This window comes from Trichechus manatus, unplaced genomic scaffold (assembly GCF_000243295.1).
Source record: "Trichechus manatus latirostris isolate Lorelei unplaced genomic scaffold, TriManLat1.0 scaffold00138, whole genome shotgun sequence".
Taxonomy (NCBI): Eukaryota; Metazoa; Chordata; class Mammalia; order Sirenia; family Trichechidae; genus Trichechus; species Trichechus manatus.
Window position 1 is genome coordinate 767,922 of NW_004444074.1, and position 16,979 is coordinate 784,900.

At 38.1% G+C, this 16,979-nt stretch overlaps 1 protein-coding gene across 1 annotated transcript in view; it reads left to right on the plus strand.

The window, feature by feature from the left end:
- NUFIP2 (nuclear FMR1 interacting protein 2) overlaps positions 1 to 16,979 on the plus strand; it is a 30,793-nt gene that overhangs the window by 1,441 nt on the left and 12,373 nt on the right. Inside the window, exon 2 of the mRNA XM_004385349.3 lies at positions 4,168 to 5,886. Within this exon, the coding sequence (XP_004385406.1) occupies positions 4,168 to 5,886 (1,719 nt within the window). The remainder of the gene's footprint in view (positions 1 to 4,167; positions 5,887 to 16,979) is intronic.

Sequence of the window (16,979 nt, forward strand, 5' to 3'; positions counted from 1 at the left end):
GCTCCCGGGTGCGGCGGGAGACGCGGGCGGTCGGGGCGGGGAGCCGGCCTCGAAGCGGAGCCGAGGGGAAAGGAGGCCGCGGGCGGTGGCCACGGCGGTTCTCCGAGCTAGAGAGTTGGGGTGAGAGTAGGGGGGGTGCATTTTGGGTAGAGGCGGTGCCTGAAGGCCGGGTGGGGTACCCAGCGGGAACCAAGCTCCCCGGTCACGAGTTTCTTTGCCACAGGAACCTCATCTCCTGCCAGGTTCGCTCACGACTCCGCCTTTGAGGCTTTCACTTGGGCCCTTTCCTCATTTTCTACAAAAAAAAAAAGCTTTTTCCCCCTGCCCCAACACATACCTTCTGAGCTTAGGTAGTATCTTTGAGAAAGAGAGAGCTTAAAAAAGTGTTTCATTGAATGGGGGAGAGGGCGAGGGTTTTTGACCCGTTTTTGTCCTTTAGAATGAACCGAGGTGGTTCATCCATGAGGTTGGATCAGTACCATCTTGCCTTGGATGAGGCTTTTTCTATGTTTCCAGGAAAAATGTTTTTTTCGCATTTTAAGACCGAAATTCACCCAAAACCTCTTAAAAAAAAAAAAAAAGTGTGAAGGTAAAAGACATATTAGAAGAGATGTGAGAAGAAATGAGCTTAAAAGTTTATGACCACACATTTCAAAAAAATAAGAGTTCTTTATAAATTAAAATGAAAAGAATGGTAAGAAAGTGAATGTTTTAAATTAAAAGGAAGGGGATGGTAAGAAAGTGAATGTTAAATTCAGCATGTCAGATTTGATACAAGCAAGCAGTTATTGAAAGCTGGAGAAAAGCTAAATGCTTTCCTATTGAAGACTTAATATAACTTTAAGACTGAAATTGGAGTGCCAATTTTCCCGTTTGGGGGATGGTAGGGACACATGAATGTCTTGAATATTTAATTCTAAGGATTTGAAACAGTTTAAAAGATCTTTTCAATTTACAGATGAAGAAACCTTAACCTTATTAGGGTTGCTTAGGATCTATTATTAGGGAATGTTACTTTCCAGATTAAAAAGTTGCATTTTATCGATCTCTTTAATATACTAACGCAGGACTGCTTTCTACATATAGAAGTGACCCTTAAACCATTCAAGGTGGCATCTATCAAAATTGTCTTATCCTGGAAGCAATAAAGTGAGAAACTGGGCTTAACAGTTTTGAGAGAATGTAAACAATTTGTGATGAGCAGTTTTGCATGTGTGACCTGGTTACAGTGCTGTTGCTTTGACAAGTATAATGCTAATTTACTAAGAAAACTTCTGAAATGTACCTGTTATGTTGAGGTGGTCTTTAAATGACCCATTATCCACAAACCTGTGAAGAGGAACAATTTTTCTTTATCCAGAAGGGGGCGCAAGAGAGGGCCACAAATGTGTTCAGTAATTTTAATTTCAAATCCAAATGCTAGATTTATCAGGACTCAAGTTTTGCTGAATCTGTTTGAAGTCAGCTTAGATGCTTTACCATGGCATCTATAAATAATAAAAGCATTAGGAGTCCTTTTGTTTTTTAGTAACTTTTTATAGTGTTTACATTGTCCTAAAATACCTAAGTTTGTTCTTAGAAATTTTTGGTTTTAAAAAGAAAACTTCTCTCTGGAAGACTTTTTATACATCAACAAGGTTGCCATGGAAAAAAATTTCATATTGCTAAATGATATATATAATTATATATATATATTTTTTTAAATTAAAACTTAGGGGTGGGAGTATAGCGGTTTCTGAGTTGTTTTTCTTTGGTGATTCCTGAAATCTGAGCCACTGAACATTAGTAATCTTAGAAAAATTATTCCAGTTCACTTAAAAGTCTTAACTTTGGTCCAACTGTTTGGACATAGGATTTTTTTTTTTTTTGTATTTAAGACAGCTTAATTTTAATTAGAAACCCTAGTGGCGTAGTAGTTAAGAGTTTGACTGCTAACCAAAAGGTTGGCAGTTTGAATCCACCAGGTGCTCTTTGGAAACCCTATAGAGCAGTTCTGTCCTATAGGGTCACTATGAGTCAGAATCGACTCGATGGCAGTGGATTTGGTTTTTACTTTTAATTGGAAGCTCTGGTGGTGCAGTGGTTAAGAGCTCTGGCTGCTTACCAAAAGGTTGGCAGTTCAAATCCACCAGCTGCTCCTTGGAAACCCTATGGGGCGGTTCTACTCTGTTCTGTAGGGTCAGTGTGAGTTGGAATCGACTCGATGGCAATTTTGTTTTTGTTTTTAACATTTAATTGAAATCTGGAAAGTTGTGACTAATGGCTAAAAGGGTATAGACCTTTGCTTAACCTGATGGCATCTTAAGTGGTATATATATATAGTTCTTTGGTCCTGAGTTGCAGAAGGATAAAGTTACATTTGCTAAAAATGTTCAGTCTGTAATTAGGAACTTTCTGCTTTTCTAAAGAAAAAGCAACCTTTTAGAAATATCCCAGGCAGTAATCTCTTCCCTCCTGTTTCAGAGAATTAGAATTTTTCCACCAAAAGTGGCTTGATTGGCTAGCATAGCTTTTTCAGCAGCCAGAAAATAAAAAATGTAACCCTACAGGAGTTAAAAACTTTTGCACAAACTAGTCTCTCGTGGTAAAAGTTTTGCCACTGTCTTAGAAGTGATTATACTTTGAGTATTTTTTCTTGAGTGTATTTTTCTGATAATACAGTGGAAGGAAATGCCTTTATTTACTGATTTTTTAGTGTTCCCACCTTTTTTTACTGATGTAGAATAAGTGACTTAAAATTACAGTGAACCCTGTCGTGAATCTTCGCAGACTAAGGTATGTTCCTTCCACATCAAACTCCTTCAGAATAGTGGCCCTCAAACTGTTTTTTTTTAAACTCGGTATACTTTACATTCTTAAAATTGAGCACCTCCAAATAGTTTTCAATGTGGGTTATATCTGATGATACTTAACCATATTAGAAATTAAAACAGGAAATTTCAAAATAAGATTACAGAAGCTCACATGCCTTTTAGCCTTCACAGGCTAAAGACCCAAGAGAATGAGAGTGGTAAGGGCAAATAACTTAGTATTCCAGTTGGATCTTTCCCCCAAAAAAGCTGCATTGGTTGTGTGTGTCTGTCCTATTGCATATCTATTTCTAATGACCTCAAATGCTTTCACATACATTTTCCAGAAAGATAGTTAACTAGTTACCACTATTTTACTAGTAAGCAAATGGGAAAAGTTGTTGAGTTGTCCCAGTTTGGTCCTGAATCATTGTTCTGAGAGTTCCTTGAACCACCTGTAGCAATATAAGTTCACCGTTTTTTATGGTGGTGAAGGTCTTTAAACCTGAGTACCATAACACTTTAAAATTAGGTAACTTTCATTGTAGTTTTGTTAGTAAATATTTTCTTAGTGCCTCATTTGGGTTGGTAGTATGACATAGTGAAAGCATGGATTCCAGGCAGACTGGAATTGAGAGTTCCAGTTCTGCCACTTTGTGACTTGGGCAGGTTATTTAATCTCTTTGAGAAGTGTGTTTACTCAAATAGAAAATGGAGAAAATATATCTTATAAGGGTTACAAAAACACTGGTACATAGGTGTTTTGGTTTCATGTATTAACAATATGATCTAATGTCCAGGAAATGTCAAGACTTCATTAGACTTTAAGACTTCTTTAGAAAAAGTTCATGTTAGTTTTGTTCACTTTTAAAAGTTAAATTGGAAATAGAATCACAGAAATGGAAACTGCTTATGGTGACTACCAGCCATTTATAGTTTCAAAGGAATGAAGTCGGAAATTTCTTGTAATTACTATGTCAGTTTACTTGATTTTGCCAAGATGGTATGTCTGCTCTTAATTGTAAAGGAAAATTTTATAATGGCCTTGTGAGAGTGATAGGTAGGTTGATGGGAGAGATTATGGCATACTGCTTAAGAGGTCATGTTCTCTCTGGCCTCAGACTTTGATTTGAATCTGGCTTCGTTCTGTCCCTTGCTTAGCGGTAAAAATTTGGGCAAGTTACTCAATGTCTGGGTAGACTCCCATTTCCTAATCTGTAAAATAGGGCTAACAAGCGTCTTCTCATAGAGTTGTAAAATAACATTTAGAGATAAAGCTCATAGCGTAGTGTCGCACACAGTAAGTAAACAGTTACAAATGTTTGATAGTACTGTAATTTACATGTTGTAATTAAAAAATACCTTTTTGTTTTCCTAGGTTATGGTGAACTAAATGGTAATGCTGGAGAAAGAGAGATATCTTCAAAGAATCTGGGTTCTGATGAAGCTACCAACCCTTTCTCCAGGGTCCTCAATGGCAACCAGCAAGTTGTAGACACTAATGTGAAGCAGACTGTAAAGGCCAGCACCTTTGGGAGAGCAGGAATTAAAACCAAGAATTTCATTCAGAAAAACAGTATGGACAAAAAGAATGGAAAGTCTTATGAAAATAAATCTGGCGAAAACCAAACTGTAGACAAGACGGATACTGTAGCGATTCCAAATGGTGTTGTAACAAATAATTCTGGCTATATTACTAATGGTTATATGGGCAAAGGGGCAGATAATGATGGTAGTGGATCTGAGAGCGGATATACCACTCCTAAAAAAAGGAAAGCTAGGCGCAATAGTGCCAAGGGTTGTGAAAACCTTAATTTAGTGCAGGACAAAATAATGCAACAAGAGACCAGTGTCCCAACCTTAAAACAGGGACTTGAAACTTTCAAGCCTGATTACAGTGAACAAAAGGGAAATCGAGTAGATGGTTCTAAGCCCATTTGGAAGTATGAAACTGGAGGAACAAGTCGAGGAAAACCTTCTGTGGGTGATATGCTGCGGAAAAGCTCTGATATTAAACCTGGTGTGAGTAGTAAAAAGTTTGATGATCGGCCCAAAGGAAAGCATGCTTCAGCTGTTGCCTCTAAGGAGGATTCATGGACTCTATTTAAACCACCCCCAGTTTTTCCAGTGGACAATAGCAGTGCTAAAATAGTTCCTAAAATAAGTTATGCAAGCAAAGTTAAGGAAAACCTCAACAAAACTGTACAGAATTCTTCTGTGTCTCCATCTTCATCTTCATCCTCTTCGTCATCTGCTGGGGAAACTCAGACCCAGTCTTCAAGCCGGTTATCCCAGGTCCCTATGTCTGCGCTGAAATCTGTTACTTCTGCCAACTTTTCTAATGGGCCTGTTTTAGCAGGGACTGATGGAAGTGTATATTCTCCAGGGAGTCAGCCACTGCTAACTACTGCTGCTAATACTCTGACACCCATCTCTTCTGGAACTGATTCAGTTCTCCAGGACATGAGTTTAACTTCAGCAGCTGTTGAACAAATTAAGTCTAGCCTTTTTATCTACCCTTCAAATATGCAAACTGTGCTATTGAGCACAGCACAAGTGGATCTGCCCTCTCAGACAGATCAGCAAAACCTGGGGGATATCTTCCAGAATCAGTGGGGTTTATCATTTATAAACGAGCCCAGTGCTGGCCCTGAGACTGTTATTGGGAAGTCATCAGATCATAAAGTAATGGAAGTGACATTTCAAGGGGAATATCCTGCCACTTTGGTTTCACAGGGTGCTGAAATAATCCCCTCAGGAACGGAGCATCCTGTGTTTCCCAAGGCTTATGAGCTGGAAAAACGGACTAGTCTTCAAGTTCTGGGTAGCATTATAAAATCTGGGACTACCAGTGAGAGTGGAGCCTTATCCTTGGAATCCAGTCATATAGGTGACCTGCAAAAAGCAGACACCAGTAGTCAAGGTGCTTTAGTGTTTCTCTCAAAGGACTACGAGATAGAAAATCAAAATCCTTTGGCCTCTCCCACGAACACTTTGTTAGGCTCTGCCAAAGAACAGAAATACCAGAGAGGCCTAGAAAGGAATGATAGCTGGGGTTCTTTTGACCTGAGGGCTGCTATTGTATATCACACTAAAGGTAACTCATTTAAATGTTTCATATATAAAGATTCTTATTGGCCAGTTTAAGATATTTTTATTAGCTGTTTGTATTAGGGGTGAACTTTAGAAATTACTATGACTTTTTTTTTTTTTTTAAGAATTTCAGAGCTTAGTTGAGACAATCACAGTGTGGGTAAGCATCTAATGTTGGATTCTAATTCAGAGTCTTTGGAAATAGTATAGTATAGCTAAAGTTTAGAAGGAATTTTGACTTCCAACTTAAAAGCATTTCTTTTTATGTAGACAGGTATAATTGGCCTTTTGCCTGGTTCAAAAAATAAAGGAGGGAAGTTGAAGGGGTGACATTATATTTTCTCTTGAACACTGCTGAGTTCTTTTTAAATTTTTTTCTTTGAACAGGTGTTCCCTCTTTTTTTTTAAATCATATACTTCTTAGAATCATTAGTGAGCTCATTTAATAGTTCTGATTTGCTTAAAATAAGTAGGAGTGGTGTTTGTGAGGAGTCCAAAAAGATGTTAAACTATTCTCCTCTTTTATAACTATTAAGGATCCCTAATGGCATAGTGGTTAAGAGTTCCGCTGCTAGCCAAAGGACGGTAGTTCAAGTCCACCAGCCGCTCTTTGGAAACGGAATGGGGCAGTTCTACTCTGTCCTATAAGGTCGCTATGAGTCAGAATCAACTTGACGGCGAGTTTTTTTTTTTTTTAATAACTATTATAAAAAGTGTTAAACTATTTTTTCTCTTACAAGAACGAATAATAAGTGCTAAATGTTAACTAGAAAATAATTTAGACTACAAGAGTAGGACCAGGCAGTGTTTCGTTCTATTGTACATAGGGTCACTATGAGTCGGAACCGACTTGATGGCACCTAACAACAACACAGTACCAGCATGAATAGTATCATAGAGACCAGGCTCTCAAAAGTGTGTACTTTTCACAGCCCCAAAGCCCATGTTAAAAATGAATCAAATCTTTCAAGTTCCATGTTAATAACTTTCTTAGAATGTTGTTTGTGTCTTGAAGAAAAACTTGACGTATGGCATAAGTGTAATTTAAATCCATAGAACAAATTATGAGGTTTAATGAATGGTGTTCACAACCAGTGCATAAGAGAACAGTGGTTTTCAGTGCTCCTAGACCCTTCTACCTTTATCTTTCCTCCCCCTCCTCAACACAAATCCACACCCCATGCATGCATGCACACACATTCTCATTTTTAACACTTGCTCATTTAGGCAGTGACTTGCAACTGCAGAGAAAGGGGAGGATATCAGGATGTGTGGATGAGGTAATTATAGCATTCTCCCTGAAAGAATTACTTCCTCTGATGAATAACAAAGCTATTTATTCATGTAACTTAAGCAAGTTACCTAATCTGCATACCTTTCCTTATCGGCAAACTGGAAGACATTTAGTAAAATAAACATCTTTTTAATATTATTTTTCTTCCTTTAAAACAATGGGAGTAAGTAGTAGAATTACTTTATGGGAGTTTAGGAGTAGGAATCCTGGCAGATAAAATTAGCTGTCTTCTCTTGCTCTTCTCTGCTCTTTGGAAGAAAGAATGAGTTAACCAGGAGCTGAATGTTTTAGCAAAGTTAGGGCAAAAAAGAAATGTTTAGTTTCTTAAGACATGTAGTTAGTTATATATAAGTTAAATTCTGCCAGAGGGAGTTGGGTGTTTTTGGTGTCATTTTCTGTGCCATCTACCCTCCAGAGAGGCCATTACTTGGAAAATCTTTACCAAAGTTTCTTAGTGGTCATCATTTTAGCCTGAGAGGTTATCTGGTTGTGTTATGTTCCTACCCCCAACAAAACTCTGGGACAGTGTTTTACTTATCTAGTGCTGCTATATGGCGCAGTGGTTAACAGCTACTGTGAACTACGGCTGCTAACCAAAAAGGTTGGCAGTTTGAATCCACTAGTCGCTCCATGGAAACTCTATGGGGCAGTTCTGCTCTGTCCTTTAGGGTCAACATAAGTCGGAACTGACTTGATGACACGTAACAACAACAGTAGTGCTGCTAAAACATAAATACCATTAGTGGATGGCTTTAACAAACAAATTTTTTTTCTCACAGTTTAGGAGGCTAGAAGTATGAATTCAGGGCGCTGGCTCTAGGGGAAGGCTTTCTGTGAGCTCTGGAGGAAGGTCCTTGTCTCTTCTGAGCTTCTGCTCTGGGGCAGTCTTATTTTATTGTACTTTAAGTGAAAGTTTACAATTCGTGTTAGTCTCTCATACAAAAATTTATACGTACATTGTTAAATGTGACCCTAGTTGCTCTCCCTGTACTGTAACAACCACACTCCTCCTTTCACCCCAGATTTCCCATGTCCATTCAACCAGCTCCTGACTCTGCATTCTCATCTCGCCTCTGGACAGGAGCTGCCCCTTTAGTCTCATGTATCTACTGAACTAAGAAGCATACTCTTCACGAGTATCATTTTATGTCCCATAGTCCAGTCTAATCTTTGCATGGAGAGTTGGCCTCGGGAAAGGTTTTAGTTCTGGGTTGGCAGAGAGTCTGGGGGCCATATTTTCTGGGGTTCCTCTAGTCTCCATCAGACCATTAAGTCTGGTCTATTACTAGAATTTGAGTTCTGCATCCCATTTTTCCCCTGCTCCATCAGGAACTCTGTTGTGTTCACTCCTGGGCAATCTTCATGTGGCTTGCTATTGCTATCTCTTTACCCCCACCCCACCCCCACTCTGCTCTCTTGTTTAATCTCAAGAGGTTAATTCAAAATATACCCTACACTAATCCTGCCTCATTAACATAACAAAGACAACCCATTCCCAGATGGGATGATAACCACTGGCCTAAAAGTTTAGGATTTACAACACGTGTTTTGGGGGGACATAATTCAATCCATAATTGACAAATTGTATAATTACGTATTGTGAATTATGTATTGGATGATGATTATTATGCAGAATTGCGGACCTTTTAAAATGTGGAAATATTAGTTCTATTTATTTCTAGATACCATGTATGCATCTTCCCTATAGATGGGTTAACTAAATATGAAATAGTGATGTTTAGAGAAACTAAATGCTGTTCCATAGGTGCAGTTATGTTTAGTTTTGCTGGTGTTACAGAAAATATTTGCTTTAGTTTACTGTGTGTCAATTTGAGTTTTGTAGTTGAACGGTGAGATTGGATTATTATTGATTCCCCCCCACTCCCCGCCCAGAACAAGTAGATAATACTCAATTCGGTTAGATCCCAAAGTGGCAAGCTGTTTGAATTTTTGCGAAGTGTAGACTGGTCCATTAAGGTTTTTCTTCCCTTGGATTTATTTTGAATCAGAACTTTTTTAAAGATTTTGTTTTGTATACAGAGGCTTTTTTTTTTTCTTTTAAGCTTTCTTAAATTCTAAAAGAGAATAATCTGGGTTTATTGGAATAGCCCGTAAGAGCACCTCTATTTTCTTAGTTCTTTAGTGTACTCTTTCTTCTTTTATTTTTATTTTTATTGTTTTTTCAGTGAAAGTTTACACAGCAAATTAAGATTTGCGTTTAACAATTTATATACAAATTGTTCAATGACATTGGTTACTTTTTCACAATGTGTCCACATTCTCATTATTTCTTGTTCTGGTTGCTCTGTTTCCAGTAACCTAGTTTCCCTGCCTTCTTACCTTCTCATCTTTGCTTTAGAGTAATTAATTGTTGACGGGTCTCATATAGATGATTTTCAAAGGAGTGTAGTACTGATGAGAAATAGTCTTTATTTAATGACCCAATCTGTTGTTTAGCTGGAAGGTGATCTTAGGGGATAGTTACAGTTTAAGGTTTAAAAGCATATCTAAGGTCAGTAGTCTCAGAGAGTCTTCTAGTCTCAACTGTCCAGTGAGTCTGGACTTTTTAAGAATTTGAGTTACGTTCCACATTTTTTCCCGTTCCATCAGGATCCATCTATTGTGCCCCTGATCAGAATGATCGGTAGCGGTAACCGGACACCATCTAGTTTTTCTGGTCTCAGGGTACATGAGGCTGTGGTTCGCATAAGCTGTTAGTCCTGTAGACTAGTTTCTTTGAGTCTTCGATTTCCTTTCTCTTTTGCTTCAGACGAGTAGAGACCGGGAAGTTGTGTCTTAGATGGCAGCTCACAAGCTTTTAAGACCCTAAATTAAGATGTAGAACTTAAACTTTATGAACTATCTTATGCCAGTTGACTGAGTTTCCCACGAGACTATGGTCCTTGAAACCCAGAAAACCAATTCTGTGAAGTATTTGGTTATGTCTGAGACGTATCTGTAACTGTGCTCCCTTGGGCTTTATTTTATATATACGAATATATATGCATGCACACAAATACATGCATGTCTCTATGTACATATATGTGTGTGTGTGTGTTATACAAGCAGTCTCCAGATTACAAACAAGTTCCGTTCCTAAACCTGTTTTTAAGTTGAATTTGAACACAAAAGTCGGAACAGATAGGTATGGTTCCAATCTAACATCAGTCAGATGTTTCTCTTATTATGTACTTTATGGCATACCTTTCTATGCATAAAAAACATTAAAGAAACACCTCCCAGATACACTAAGACATCTTTAACATAATAATACAAAATAATAATAATGTTTTGATGCACGTAGTAACTAGTGCCTGTTATTACGAACCTTTGTATGTACCTCGAATTTTTAATGTAATAGACATTAGGGAGGGTTGGTTTGTAAGTATGGGTAGTACATAAGTTGGACATTTGTGACCTGGGGACTGCCTATACATATGTTGTTGGGTGCTGTCGAGTTGATTGCAACTCAGAGCAACCCCCTGTGACATAATAGAACTGCCTCATAGGGTTTCTTGGCTGTAATCTTTACCGAAGCAGATTGCTGGGTCTGTCTCCTGTGGAGCCACTGGGTGGATTTGAACCACCAACCTTTGGGTTAGCAGCTGAGTGCTTAACTGTTCACACCACCAGAGCTCATTTTACGTAACGCATATAGATACATCTGTATGGGTACACAGGTATAGATACTTGTATACATATAAGGGAGCCTTGGTGGTGCAGTGGTTAAGAGTTCGGCTGCTAACCAAAAGGTCGATAGTTTGAATCCACCAGCTGCTCCTTGGAAACCCTATGGGACAGTTCTGCTATGTCCTGTAGGGTCACTGTGAGCTAGAATCGACTCAATGGCAATGGATTTTTTTTTTTTTTTGTATACATATACATGCACACATTACATACATATGTAACCACACATAATTTTATAGTTGTTAAATTTTCAATAAACTTTTACCAAGTGAATTGAAGTTAGGCTTAGAATTGAAGTTATATGCTACCTCTTAAGTTTAGAAATATACCCTTTCAAACAGCTTGGGTTTTTTTTTTAATGTTGTGCTTTAAGTGAAAGTTTACAATTCATGTTAGTCTCTCATACAAAAATGTATACATACGTTGTTATGTGACCCTAGTTGCTTTCCCTGTACTGTGAGAGCCCACTCCTCCTTTCCACCCCGGATTTCCTGTGTCCATTCAACCAGCTCCTGACTCTATGCCTTCTCATCTCACCTCTGGACAGGAGCTGCCCATTTAGTCCCATGTATCAACTTGAGCGAAGAAGCACACTCTTCACGAGTATCATTTTATGTACCATAGTTCAGTCTAATCTTTGTCTGAAGAGTTGGCCTTGGGAATGGTTTTAGTTTTGAGCTAATAGGGAGTCCGGGGGCCATGTCTTCCAGGGTCCCTCCAGTCTCAATCGGACCATTAAGTCTGGTCTTTTTACTAGAATTTGAGTTTTGCACCCCGCTTTTCTCCTGCTGTGTCAGTCAACAGCTTGGTTTTTAAGTATAGTTGATTCTCGTTATTCATGGTAGTTACTGTTTTATAAAGTCACAGTGAACACTGAATTAGCAACTACTGAACCATATCAGGGTTAGGTTCTTGCAGGCCTCTGGTCACAACATTTTTGTCAACTGATTAATGCAATTACCTTGTTTTATGTGTTTCTGTTTAAAGATGCTTTATTTAATATATATTGTTGGTTCATTGACATCGAACTGACAGCCAACAGCACTATAACTCATACCTGAATGAAACTTAGCTAAAACACACATATTGTCTCTGTAAGGTGCTTCACAGCCTTCTTGCACTAAGGGACACTACAGCACTTTAGCAGTGTGCTTGGGGGCTATTTAAAACAAAATCACCAACATAAAATACAAAAATGGAGAGAAAGGGTCATTAAATAGACTGCGAGAAGGACACTTTACAGTATGAGAGCTGAAACAAGGCAGAGAGTTTCCTTTTCCACTTAAGGTGGTAACATGCATGACAGGTGACTCAAATTTTTTGCCACTCTCCGTGTCTGCAAATGAATGTGAAAGTGATGCCAGTATTGATTTTGTGGTTACAAAATTTAGTAAGTAGGTAAATTCCAAATATGGCATTCGAATAAATGGATCAATTGTAGTAAGCAGGTAGAAGGGTAGATTATGTCACTTAATAGGAATGGTGCAGTTTTTTAGATTAAATATTAATTAACTGTGGCCTTAGAAGTACTACAGATTTAAAAAATCTGATCCTAGCTTTTCAGTACAGTTAAGGATATGAACAGAAGATGGAGTAAGATATTAAAACGGGATTGATGGGAATTCTAGTTTCTGGAATTTTTAAGTTTTGATACATATTATGCTACTGTATTAGGTAACAGGATCGTTCATCTTCATCTGTGTTATCTGGGGGAATATTGTACCGTAACATAGCAGTACAATATTTCAGTTGAAATGTAGGTCCTCTCCATTTATCTGAATTGGTACAAGGTAAAACTTTTAAAGTTTTTTTTTTTTTAAACGTGATTATGGAAAATTTTAAGAATGTACAAAAATGGAGCCAGTAATCGAATGAATCCCAGTATTTGAGAATCATCCAGCTTGAACACTTTTTTGGTGTTTTTTAATAATTTATTGTTGAAAACATATACTAGTTCAACAGTTTCTACATGTACAGTTCAGTGATACTGACTGTTCAAGTTGTGCAACCATTCTCACCGTTTTTCCTATTTGCTCCTCCCCCATTAACATGAACTCACTACCCCCCCAAGCTTCCTATCTAACCTGTTGAGTTGCTGTTGTCAGGACTTGACCCCATATAGATCTGTAGTTCTTTAAAACAGCACAGTGTTCAAGGCAGACATTCTTTACTAATTGAACTAAACTATTTGGTTTAGAGAAGATTTTTGGGATATTTTTGGTTTAAGGTTTAAGATTTAAAGATGTTAGGGTAAGAGTTTCTTGGGTTCATTTAGCCTCACTGGGCCCTGAAAGTCTGAATTCCATGAGAATTTGAAATTCTGTCCCACATTCCTCCCCACCCCCAGCCCCGGCAGGATTCTTTTATAAAATCTTTGATCAATTATGTAAGAATCACCTGTGGCTCTTGTTAAACTGTAGGTTCTTATTCAGTATATCTGGGAGTGGAAATGCAAATTCTCAGCAGAGGTTCGAACAGGAATGAACTGGTTTGAAGCCTCGATTTAAACTAGGTCAGTTTCTCCTAGGCTGATACTGCCCTGAAGGATATCAGGCATTCAGAATACTAGCATTTTAGAATACTCATTACAGATAATTTGATATGGTAAATCTGACTTAGCACAGAGAAGCAGGGGAGATGAATTAATAAAATAAGATTTAATCCTCGATGATTTGGGTAAGTCAACATGAAAGTGATCCTTGGGTCTGTAAAATGAGTGAGGCTCAAAGAAGTTTTAGTGAATTTAAAAATACAGTGAAAACATAAGGTGATACTGCTACCATTAGGTATTGTAAGTGTTCTAAGTTGACTGCTTAGGAGGAACAATAACTCCTTTAAGTTCTGATGTCCTTTTTTTTCTTTAATTACCTAAGTGCCTTTTGTATAGACGGAGAAGCTGAGTATAAAAGACCCCTTAGACAACTTTGGGCTGTCACATGAAATTTAAAATTTTTGTTTCTCTTCTACCTCCACAGATGACAGGTTATTGTGATAGGCGATTTGATTCAGTAGGTCTAGGCCCTGGAATTAAAAGATTTAATTCCCTAGATGGTTCTGATTGCCAGCAGGATAGGGAACTCTAGATCTAGAGAACTTTCCTCAGCATTTCTCTTGTTCTGCCACAGCTATAGCTCCATTTGATCATTCTGTTTTCTGTACTACTAAGGAGTCATGTAATATTTGTGTGTGTGTGTGTGTTTTCCTTTCTCCTATGAAATACCTAGCATAGGCAAAGTACTTTACTAGGTTCTGGGAATGCAGAAGACTTGGACAAGGTAAGTCTTTTCGTTTAAAAGACTTTTCAAGCACAGGAGAAAACGACATACAAGTATAAGGCAAGATTTTAAATGTCATAAGAAGGATACAAATAACTAGATGTCAGAATAAAGAGAATTTCTAAAGGGGTGAAGGTAGGAAGAGTGAGTGCAGGACATTTTTCATGGAGGTTGTTGTTAGCTGCTACTGGTGTGTTGGCTCCTAATTTGTGGTGAACCCCATGCACAATGGAATGAAATGCTGCTTGGTCCCACGCCATCCCTGTGGTCAGCTGAGGATTGATCGGACCGTTGTGATACATAGAGTTTTCATTGGCTGATTTTTCAGAAGTAGCTCACCAGGTCTTCCTAGTCTGTCTTAGTCTGGAAGCTCTGCTGAAACCTGTTCAAAGCAACTCTCAAGCTTCCACTGATGAGACTGTGCTTGAGGTTCATTGGCTGGAAATCGAACCCAGTCTATCACATGCAAGGTGACAGTTCTATTACTGAACGACCACTGCCCTTCGTGGAGGTGGTTGTTAGTTGTCATCAGTTGGCTCTGACTCATGGTAACTCCATGTATGACAGAACGAAATGTTGCTCAATCCTGTCCTAGTCTCATGATCTTTGTTATCCTCGAGTTCATTGTTACAACCACTGTGTATTTTGAGTGCCTTCCAACCTAGGGGGCTCATCTTTCAGCACAGTATTGGACAGTATTCTCTTGTGATCCGTGGGATTTTTGTTGACTAATTTTCGGAAGTAGATCGCCAGGGCATAACTTTCTAGTCTGTCTTAGTCGGGAAGCTCCGCTGAAACTTGTCCATCATGGGTAACCCTGCTGTTATGTCAAGTCAGGTGGCATAGCTTCCAGCATCATAGCAACCACCCATCTGTCATTAATGTAGCAGCATTTAAACTGGGTTTTCATAGGCAGGGATGATTTTTGATTTATAAAAATGCAGAGAAGAGGAAGATAAAGAATAGCAAAATTGAAGAATCATGAGTAAATGTGAGAGAAGGAAGGTAAGTTATTGCCAGATCACAGACATTTTTAATTTCAGTCTGGAGGCAGGCGGAGCCATGAATATCAGGGAGATAGGCTGGTGGAGTAGAAGTAACTTCAACTGAGTTTTAATACTAGTATTCCTGATTACTGTGTACTTAAGCAAATCATTTGTCATTTTTAAGCCTGGGTTTCCTAATTTTATAAAATAAGGATAGCCTTTGTTTTGTCCTGTAAGATTGTACTGAAATGCTTTAAAAACCGAGTTGGCATTAATCAGTTGATTTTGTTGAGCCATATTGCAGAGAGATTAATGTAGCACCAGTTTGTAGAGTAGATTGGAAGCCCCTTTTTCTGGTGACTGGAGGTGGAAGATCAGTTAGAAGACTCGAAATAGTCCAGGCAGTGAAATAACATGTTTTCCCTTTTGTATTTGTAACCATATAAATTCATTACCTATACAAAAATAAACATTCAAAAAAATTATCAAGTGATTTTAGATTGGGAAAGGGCATGAGGGAACTGATGCAAAATGCATAGAAATATATCCGATTTTGGAAACAGGATATGAGGAGATATGCTGTGGTTGGTTAATCATAAAATGTTTGTTGATGGTAGTAGGTATACAGGTTGCACATTAGATCACAGAAGGATCTGAATTTTAAATTTTGTCTCTTTTTAACACAATGCTTGATAAGTAATTTCATATCTACTGCATTTTATTGCAGTTGTTCCATGATTGCCTGTTGTGTCACAGCTGCCTTTCTAATAATCTTAAAGCATGTGCCTGCAGTTTGACCATTTTAGGATGAACACTTTTGTTTCAGCCCTGGTTGAATTTCCTAGATTTGGAAAGGGTCCTGTTTTCCTTTATAATATAGAACATATAGAAATGGACATAAATAATTTCTAATATGGCGTAGGGACCTTTTTTTCCCAAGGACTTGTCATTTTAGCATCCATACTGGCTGCTTGATTTGCTAATTTAAGTCTACTTTATGACTATAATAATACTGAATTTATTTTGTAGTGGTATTAGTCTGAAAGGTAACCTGGAAAGAATTTATAGAAGATAAAATCTAACTCCTAGATTTCACTAGCTTTAAGTCCTGGGGATGAGAGAAATACCCACCCTTGCTGTAAAAGAAACATTCTACTATCACAGTGGTAGCAATTTCATTCCAAGTGACTTGAATTTGATATTTTAGGTTTATAAATTGAACTGGGTTAAAATAAGTATAGCAGTAGAAAAGAGCAAAAAAAAAAGGAAGAAAATTTTTGAGTTCCACGTTTCCATTGCTGAAACCATTGTGTGTGTATTTAGAGGTAGTCCAAACAATTTATTCTGAGTTGGATGTAGCTCCAAATTGGGACATACAGGATTAAAATTGATACAGCTAACAGTTGGTTAAGCATCTACTAAAAAGCTGGTGGCTTCTAACCACCTTAGTCAGATTGAATTGAAATGTGCTGTGTTTCTCTTTGGGTATAGTCAAACTGAGGAGCCCTGGTGGTGCAATGGTTAAGTGCTTGGCTGCTTACTGAAAGGTTGGCGGTTCGAACCCACCAGGTGCTCCATGGGAAAAAAGACCTGGCTATCCGCTCCCGTAAAGATTTCAGCCTTGGAAACACTATGGGGCAGTTTTCCTCTGTCATATAGTGTTGTTGTGAGTCAGAATTGACTCGATGGGACACAGCAACAACAGATAGTCAAACTGAAAAAATAAAATGGGGGGGTGGAATTTCTGAAAGAATAGGCAGGTACAGTTACAGTGGAAATCAGAATACCAGAATATGTTGGGATAGCCAGTAATCATCAAAAGATGGGTAAATCTGGATTAGGAAAAAAGCAAAAT